Consider the following 9,188-nt stretch of genomic DNA (forward strand, 5'->3'; position numbering starts at 1 on the left):
TCAGCAATCAACACAACATATGCTATACATCATTAGTTTCTCATAATGTGCATGCAGTGATCTGGGAGCAGGGCTGCTACCAATGCACAATTTATCCATCTTAGAAACAAACACCCATAGGACAGGGAGCAGTGACATTTTGCTCTCTATGTTGCTGGCTGAAAAGTTGTTGACCTGAGGATAAAGATTAAAAAAACCAAACATATTTCTAGCATGTAGCATAACATCACATCAAAACTAACAGAGCTAGCAAATAAACAAAGGAATATTGAAAAGATGGAGAGACCATAGTACATAATATAGCCACCCTGCTCAGTATCCCTCAGTTAAGAAATCTGCCAGGGAAGTGTTCTTCCCCACTTTCACTTAAGGGTATAAAGGGAATGGGGCCTTGCAAAGTCCCAAAGTAGCCAGAACAGCTCTGGTCCTTCTGCTTGGTAATTAAAAATTATCAGGTCTGTCTAAACAAAACAAAGTAATGTCTGATGAAAGCTCTTGAGTGCTGCGGGTAATTCGGGCAAAAGGCAGCTGCAGGGCAGCGTTTTTTGTACTTAAAAGTAACTGAAGCACTTTAACATGAGAGAAAGGGAGAGGAGAGCAAAATTGATGGATGCAGCATAAAGGGTAATGAAATGAAGTTAAGGAAATATTTAGGCAATAAATTTTGTAATGATAAGAACATTAGATAAGAAAGCTCTTCGATAAGAAACATCTTCCAAAAGGCTATGTGGGAGCTTCATTACTTGACCATTTAAACTAGACAGGAAAAAAAAACACTAGACAAGAGCAAGATGGCTATGTCCCTCATTATTTGAGAGTATCATTAGAATTATAGAAAGGGTTGGAAGGGACCTCAGGTCATCTAGTCCAACCTCCTCAAAGTAGGACCAGCCCCAACTAGATCATCCTGGCCTCACCAGTGCTGAATAGAGGGGAATAATCACTTCCCTTAACCTATTGGCAATACATCTACCAATGCAGCCCAGTATGTTGTTAGCCTTCTTTGCAAGAAGGGCACACTGTTGGCTCATATTCAGCTTACTGTCCACTGTAACCCCCAGGTCCTTTTCTGCAGAGCTGCTGCCCAGCCAGTCAGCCCCCAGCCTGTACTAGTGCATGGGATTGTTCAGTCCTAAATGCAGGACTTTGCACTTGTCCTCGTTGAAGCTCATGAGATTCCTTTTGGTCCAATCCTCCACTTTGTTTAGGTCACTCTGAATCCTAGCCCTACCCTCCAGTGTGTCTACTACCAAGCTTTGTGTCATCTGCAAACTTGTTGAGGGTGCACTCTATGCCATCTTCCAGTACTGTATCACATACCCACTTTTAGACAACAGGCTTTTTGTTGCATTGTACCATGCTTATATACCTCCTCAGTATGAGCGGTCCTTGAATGAGACACAATCATTGATATTTTGTTCCAAGGTGATGAGTAAAATAATTCTGACAGACCTGACAGGCACTGAACAGTAACATATTACCTTATACCTTGGCAGAAATAATTCACACACAAAACTCTGTTTTTCTTAAAAAAAAAAAAAAAAGCAAGATTTATTTTGACCTGTGAAAAAGACTAACAAGCAAGTTATCTTGTTAGACACACACACCAAATTCCTGAATGAGGCTAATAATCGAGCAAGAAACAAGCAAGTTGAATGACTACTAAATCCCTACACAGTAGGGATTCTCATGTGGAAAAAAAATCAACTCAGTATTACAATCCAGAATACATATTACAGGGCAACAAGGCAGGGATGCATCTAACGGATTTCAAGCTATTTTACAGCATTTTCATTGCTCTGAATGAACTTCAGAGTTTCCACATGAGATGGTTACCAATTAACAGCAAAGAAATTTTACATGAAGATTTGCAACAATGCCATAAACCACAAGGACACAGACAGTGATGAATATCTGACCTTCTCATGACTGCTTTTTTGCTTTGGCTATGAGGTGGTATCCAATCAATTTCTGGTTACCAAGCTGTAAAGATTCTCTCACGTCAGGCTAGACAGGCTCAGATGCTCTGCATTGTATAAGTTGGCAATACCTGGATAAAGATACCAATTACACTGGAGGAACAGGATATATTAGTTTTAGAAGTGTGGAATGGAAGCATTTTAATGCAGGTCATTTTTTTTGTTACAACATACTTCTGCAAAAATAAAATAAGAAGCATTACAATCCTGCACACTGTTTCTCAATGGTTAGCTACACTCCCATAGATGGGAGCCCTGACGATCAGAAAATAATTCCTTGATTTCTAACTTTGGAATAGGCAGGAGAAGGAAGTAGTGATCACAGGTCAGTTCAGCCACCCCTAATTCTAAAGGTGTCAAACTGAAACACAAGCTCCAGATTCTTAAATACAGATATTTCCACATGGAGTTTTCTGTGGTCATTCAACAACCTGGTTGACTCCATGAAAGGAGTTGCTGTAGAAGAACTAGGTAAATGTACATCATTAGAATACTCGAGAAGTAACCAAGATGCATTGCACTGCATGGATATTCTCTGTTTCAGCAGCTCCTGGAACCATGAGGAAATCCATGGGGGAGAAAGCTATGTCCTGGAGAGCAAATATGAATTGTTGCAAGGCATCCCAGATACATGCCTATCATGAGAGGAGGAACTGGCTGAAGGCTGCGAGGTGTGTTTCACAGAATGAGATACAGATTTTTCAGAAATTGGCAAGTTTGGAAAGAGGGATGAGGAAAAAGAGAAATGGTTGGTTGTAAGAGAGATTTTGCTCATTCCAATAATGCTCCTTCTGGCAGTTCCACTACCACTGGGGCGCAGTCATCAGGCTCTGCATCAAAGTCCCATTTGAACTTCTTAGTTAGGTGGGCCTTAAATTTTTCTGCCTTTTTCCTTAGTGTCCTGTCCATTGCAGTGCTGCAGGTGTAGGAAAAGAAGACCTAAAATAACAGGTTAGATGTCAGTAAACATACAGAAGGGACAAAAACTGCAGGTTTTTCCTGCCTTGACTGAAGCCAGTGAGGCCGGCCTGAGAAGAACTTTTGAGTTGTTTCCAAATGGCTTTGGAGTTACAAGCAGGTCCTATCATTTCCATCTTCACGCCACAGCCTGAAGAAATACTCTGCCTTCACTCTACCATCCCCATTAGACCATATCAGGGCTGATAAAACTGAATCATGGTTACCGTTTTTAAATCTTAAAAAGCAGAGGAATGAGAGTGAGGAGCATGGATTCAAATAAAGGTAGGGAAGTTATTAAACATACATGGTGGGATTTTTACAAGTGTTTACTTGGCTTGGACCCTGCATCTCTATAGCAAGCAAATGGCATTTGTGCTCTTATGTGACTTACTATGGTGCTTTTGATAATCTCAGTCACAAAAAAATAGCAATGGAAGAAACTGCTGGCTCAGTAACTAGATGTTGAAATTCAATCTCAGAAATCAGACAGCAACCATGAGAAATAGTTGCTGGCCTGAAGGAATGTGCACCATTGCAAAAGTTGGAACTGTGAACCTTCAAGCCTTATGTCTCTGTTTCTTTCTTATAAGACAAAATCAAATTCTCATATATTCACTTGAGACCAAGCACTTTTCATGCCATGGTTTATAGCTAAAACAGAAGGGGCTGGGCAGCAGAGAGACATGCGTAACATCTCTCTCACTTTACATCAGAGAATCAAACTTAAACACCTATAAAAATAAGGTTCCCTTAAGGACAACTGGTCTGGCCATGAGATTGCTGTGTAAGAGAAGGATAGGGACAGTTTTCTTTTTTCTTTTTTTTTTTTTTTTGGGGGGGGGAGAGGTCAGGGAGAGAGTGTGTCCTATTGGCCAGCATATTTGGTTTCTTACTGTAACAAATATTAAAAAAAAATAAACTTCAGCTACTGTAGGCAGATGAAACAACCCCACATAAGAAGTACCTGCTGCATGACTAACAACTCACAGCATGTCTCCAAGTGTGACTTCTAATTCCAGTGAACAGGGTGAGGGGCCTGACCATGCTCCTTACGTACAAGGCTCAATGAGAGGAGTGTACTAGAATTTTTCAATGTTGTAGCATGGGATTAAAGCACAGAAATGTTGGGAATCAACATCTTCACGGATAGGCAGAGTTCCCACCCAAAAAACTGCCTTGGAAGCTAGAGAAGTGAAGGACGGGGTCCCCTGTTTGGAAATCAAATTTCTAATCATGTACAACAGTCATTCCCCCCAAGAGCCTTGAGCATAAGTAGCATCAAACAGGAATAACCTTTAGGGAGGAAGTTTTTTAATAGTATCACACAAATCATTAACTTATCACACATTCACAGTTTTCCTTTAGCACTTCAGGTAGTTATGGCACCTGTGTCTGATTGATCAGGGCCTTCAAACAGAGCCCAGCTCTCCTGCTCCATTCTACCACCATGCTGAATTTGTGACTCAGAATTCACTTCTACAGCAAAAGGCTGATGTTATAAGCCAGGAATGTCCACCTGGCACTCCACAAGGGGTTGAACTGCAGCCACGGGGGATCCTCTGGCCACTATTTGGCTCCTCCTCCCTTCTCTGGCTTTCACTGCCTGCCCCCCAGGTCAGGGGACAAGGCAGGGTGGGTGGCACAGCTCAGCACAGCCTGCAGTGTTGTGAAGTGGGAGAGCCTGCAGCCAATGAAGCACCCTCCCATCTGTCCACACAGGAGAGTATATGGGTGAGGGGGCAGGGAGCTGCCCACCTGTGTTCAGAGGAGGGCGGGGGGTGCCACCTGCCCATGCAGCAATAGAGGAGTCTGCAGTCAGGGAGGTGAGTGGGAGCTGTGGCACAAAATGGGGCAGCCCCCAGCCACCAAGAAGTTGGACAGTACTTTTCTAAGCCAAAGAAAATGTCATTACAGGATTAAGCTGCAGGGAAAACCCCTTTGGGAAAAAGAAACCTCTTATTCAAGGGAGACCTTTAGATAGCAGGATACAATTCAGAAAACAAATGGCTAAATTTCACTGTTTTGTACATAGCTATTTGCTTCTTCCTTGCTCAGTCTACTGTAAAACTGCCTCTTTAGAATAATAGAAAAGTAGATCAAGAAGAGACCTCAGGAGGTCGTCAAGACCAGCCCCCTCCTCAAGGCAGGATCATCCCTGTCAAGCACCTGTTTAACCTGCTCTTAAAAACTTCCAACTTCTGTGGGTGGCCTCTTCAAATGACTTAATGTTTCTATGTAAATAAGTATTTTTTAACAGAACTCTCCTATAAGAAGTGAGACTAGTGTTAAAAAGGACTAAAAATAAGGTTACTGGGATTTACAGTTATCCCTCTCAGGAACTTTCAACTCCAATATATAACTTTACAAGTCAAAACTTTTTTTTTTTAAATTGATGATCCTGCAAACTCAGGCTAGGGTATGAAAAAGGCCAAGCTGTGTTCTCTCTTAATATCACTGTTATCTACTTAAACTCTGCAATAAATGCTTGAGTAAAAGTTTCCATACAAAAAGTAAGAGTCTTGACACAATCACTGAACCATTGTGATGGACCTGATCTGAATTTTTTCAGTTTACAAAAATTTGTAAATATATTAATAAAGCATTGTGTTCAACTGATATATTTACAATTTGAAAGCAATTTGGAAGCCTACCAGTGCCTCAATCATTATAATAAAATTAATTCTAAATACCAATATATTTTGGCATTTGATTTTGGTGTTATCACAGAAAATCAAAGTTACCCCTGCCCCCTTCACTCATCAGTATGCGGATCCAGCTGCAGCTGTCCCCCCCACTGCTTTGTGGTGCTGAACAGCCCTGATACGTCAGCGCCCCTCAGTCCCAAGCCACAGCCTCACCAGCTTTGCTTGTGCCCCTGACCCGCAGGCCTCTCGTCCCCGCCAGGACCCCTCATTCCCAACCCACAGCCTCCTGCCCCCCTGCCCAGCTGCCAGCGCTATGGGACCTGGTGGCTGCATCCTGCCCACTCCCTGCCCTGTAGGTGCCAGCTGCAGCTGGTTGGCAGCACTGAAGCACCAGCTGCCATGTGCTGGAGGCGGCAGCTGCTGCAGCTGGAGCAGAGGGAGGAGTATGGAGCCTGGGTCCCTCCTCCTGCCTGCAGGCAGCATGGCCGGAGTGGAGCCCATGGGGACGTGGGGGATTGCAGGCTGCCTGCTATAGGGCTCCCTGCTCTGCTGCCTTCCCCTGGGGGCCTCCATAGCCCAGCAGGTGGGACTAGGCATGGGAGGGCAGAGCAGTGAGACTATAGCAACACAAGGAGTAACAGGCTGGGGGTGGGGGGATAGCTGTGCTGCCCTCACCTCCTCTCACTGCTTGTGTGCTAGGCCGTGGCTCTACCCTGCCACTGTGGCCCAGCCACCACCACTCCCATCAGACTGCCTGCACTGCCCCCCACCCTACCTCCCTTCTGGGGTAGAGCTGTGGCCCAGCATGTGAGGGGCTGGTGGTGGAGGAGGTGAGAGCAGCACCACTCCTCGCCCCCATTCCATTACTCCTCGTGCTGCTGGTGGCATGACTGTTGCAGGGGTCCTGGCAGTGGCAGCAACAAGTCTCACTGCCCTGCTCTGCCCTCCTGCTCTAGGTCTTGCCTGCTGGGCCATGTGCCTGCTGTGGGCTCAAAAATCTAGAGGGGTATGTGCCCCTCCCCATGCCCCCCCTGGATGCATTGCCTATGCTCCACCCCACCATAGACTTACCTGCAGGGAGTTGCGGGAGCTGCTCTCCATCATGCTGCCTGGCTGCCACATGCACATGTGCATGCACACATGCATGTGGTACCCCCAGCCTGTGATCAGCTTCCTCCTGCTCCTGGCGTTCCCCTAGCCCCAAGCAGCCTCTTGCAGGCTGGAATACTGCCAGCCTGCAAGGGGAACGCCATAGTTTTCTACCTTTTTCTCCTTTAAAAGAAAGAATCCAGGTTTTCCCACAGCAAATGGAAAACCCAGATCCCTGGTGATCTGGAACAATCAACATGGACTCGTCCACAGCGGTCATGCTTGACCGCTGTGATTGCCTTCTAAGGCAAGGTGATGGGCTTCATGGATGGGGAAGGGTAGCAGATGTAATACACCCTGACTTCAACAAGGCTTTTGACACTGTTGCCCGAGAGGGGTCCAGAGAAGGGCTGTGGATTAGGAGTGAGTGGGTCCCGAGAAGGGCCACCCGCATGATCAGGGACTTGCACGGCAAGCCATATGAGAGGCTGAGGGATCTCGGACTCTTCAGCCTAAAGAAAATAAGGCTGAGAGGGGACCTGATTGCGGCTTACTGCTATATCAGAGGTGTACATCAGGGGCTCAGTGAACAATTGTTCACCAGGGCACCCTGGGGGAAAACTAGAAATAACGGCCACAAACTCCTAGAAGATAGTTTCAGGCTGAACATTAGGAAAAACTTCTTTACAACTAGGGTGTCCAGACTATGGAACAAGCTTCCCCCCCCGCAGAGGTGGTGCAATCATCTACCCTAGAGGTCTTATCCCAGCATCAATATAGACTTCTTTGCAGACTTCTTTCTTCAGGAGTATTTTTAAATCCTCAGAAGACAAACAATTGGATTCTAGTGAAACAAATTATTTTGAGCTTCAATTCATGCCAAGGGGGCGAGGAAGGGTCCTATTTGAAACTGCCAGTGCTCTAAGCTCATACAAGGTTTCGTTCCAACTTCCTCACATACAATATCATCCTGTCATCTAAGATGATCAAAATTAGTATCATCAGGCTTTTACTTATCACAAAAGCCGACCTTCTTTACGATGAACTAAATTACCCTTGCTCAAATCTACCCATCTCTGCACTGCTAGTAAGACCTTCCCTCTTTTAAGAAATTGCACTTGTGAAATTAAATTAATTGAGTTATACTGCACCAACCTCTAAAATGGATATGCTACACTGGCACAGAATGCTTACTTCACACTCATAAGACCATGAGCCCTAACAAGATGTGGCACCTTGTAATAAGCCTTTTAAATTAGAGGACTGTAACACCTCATTCGGCCCTTTGAGATTTAAGTGGGGTGATTGCAGAAATAGCATACAGGCAATTAATTGAGAATCTATGATTGTATCCAAACTGGTAGTTAGGGTCAACTTTAGAGCCACCTTGAAGCCCAAACCCAACAATTTATACTGGAAATCCCTATTTAACAGTGGATGGTAGTCCAGCTGACACCTAAACCCCTTCTAAACTTCAGAGCTGAGGGAAAAGCAGCCTTACTTCTAGGACATCCCACTCTGGAGTGTTTTTGGAACAAGGTACAAGAAGCATGGAAGTCTTAGTTGTAGGCTTTGAGGTAAAGCAGAGATGGGAAAGGGAAGTTCAAGTACCTAGCGCTGGATGAAGGAATGAAGGAAACCCCTTGAACATCAGTGTAGGTGTGCCCTCAGACCTTCATGCATACCATTTCACATGAAGCGAAAGGCAGTGAATCCCACCCCAATCTACAACCCCAGCCTCATCTGAATTTCATCCCATGTTGTGTTTCCATCCTCATTCTCGCGAGATTTTTTTCATACTACTGTTTTTCTGCAGAGGGTGGACTTACCTGTAGAGTGCTAGTTAAGAAGTTGTCCTGGGAAACTATGTCCACAAAGAAGTCAGGTGGGATTTCACTGAGCTGGTGGTACAGGACAGAAATGAGACTGGTGTAGAGAACTTGATACTTCCCTATGGCATCCTCTGACCTGCACAAGAGATTCAGGAGCTTTTTCCAGTGCTCAAACGCATCATACACGTTCCCAATCAGGAAACAGATGAAAGCAAACTGCAATTCACCTGGAAATGCCCCACCGAGAAAAAAAAGAGAGACAGAAAAGGACTTTAGTCAGTGAATCAAAGTGAAAGAGGCACATGCAGCCCTTGACAGCTATGCAGATTTGCGCATACACTAGTAAGGTTGGCCTTTTTCCAGCACACAAAGAGATTCTTCTGTTCCCAATGGTTGTGCTACAGTAACAACTGTCAGTCCTTCAGACATCGATTGCTTCCCACTCCTTTGTTATGTGACTAGGAAACAAGCGTACTGCAATCAAAAAAGGACATGTTTAGCACAGCCGTTTATCGTGGAGAGCCACTTTATCATCAAATAGAATCAGAGAGTAACATTGCTGTGAAGTGACTTCCAGACACTTGGATATGGTATTGTCTGTTTTATTGTTATAGATTCATAGATGTTAGGGTCGGAAGGGACCTCAATAGATCATCGAGTCCGACCCCCTGCATAAGCAGGAA

The 9,188-nt window shown here is 44.7% G+C and overlaps 1 protein-coding gene across 1 annotated transcript in view; it reads right to left on the minus strand.

Annotated features, from left to right (window-relative positions):
• Nucleotides 1-1,550: 1,550 nt before the first annotated feature.
• The window catches only part of AAR2 (AAR2 splicing factor homolog), an 11,645-nt gene continuing 4,007 nt past the window's right edge, over nt 1,551-9,188 (minus strand). The window contains exons 2-3 of the mRNA XM_006024720.2: nt 8,503-8,732; nt 1,551-2,918 (exon numbers count right to left, since the gene is read on the minus strand). Coding sequence (XP_006024782.2) covers nt 2,751-2,918; nt 8,503-8,732 — 398 coding nt within the window. The 3' untranslated portion in view covers nt 1,551-2,750. The remainder of the gene's footprint in view (nt 2,919-8,502; nt 8,733-9,188) is intronic.

The sequence above is a fragment of the Alligator sinensis genome, unplaced genomic scaffold (assembly GCF_000455745.1).
Source record: "Alligator sinensis unplaced genomic scaffold, ASM45574v1 scaffold511_1, whole genome shotgun sequence".
Lineage (NCBI taxonomy): Eukaryota > Metazoa > Chordata > Crocodylia > Alligatoridae > Alligator > Alligator sinensis.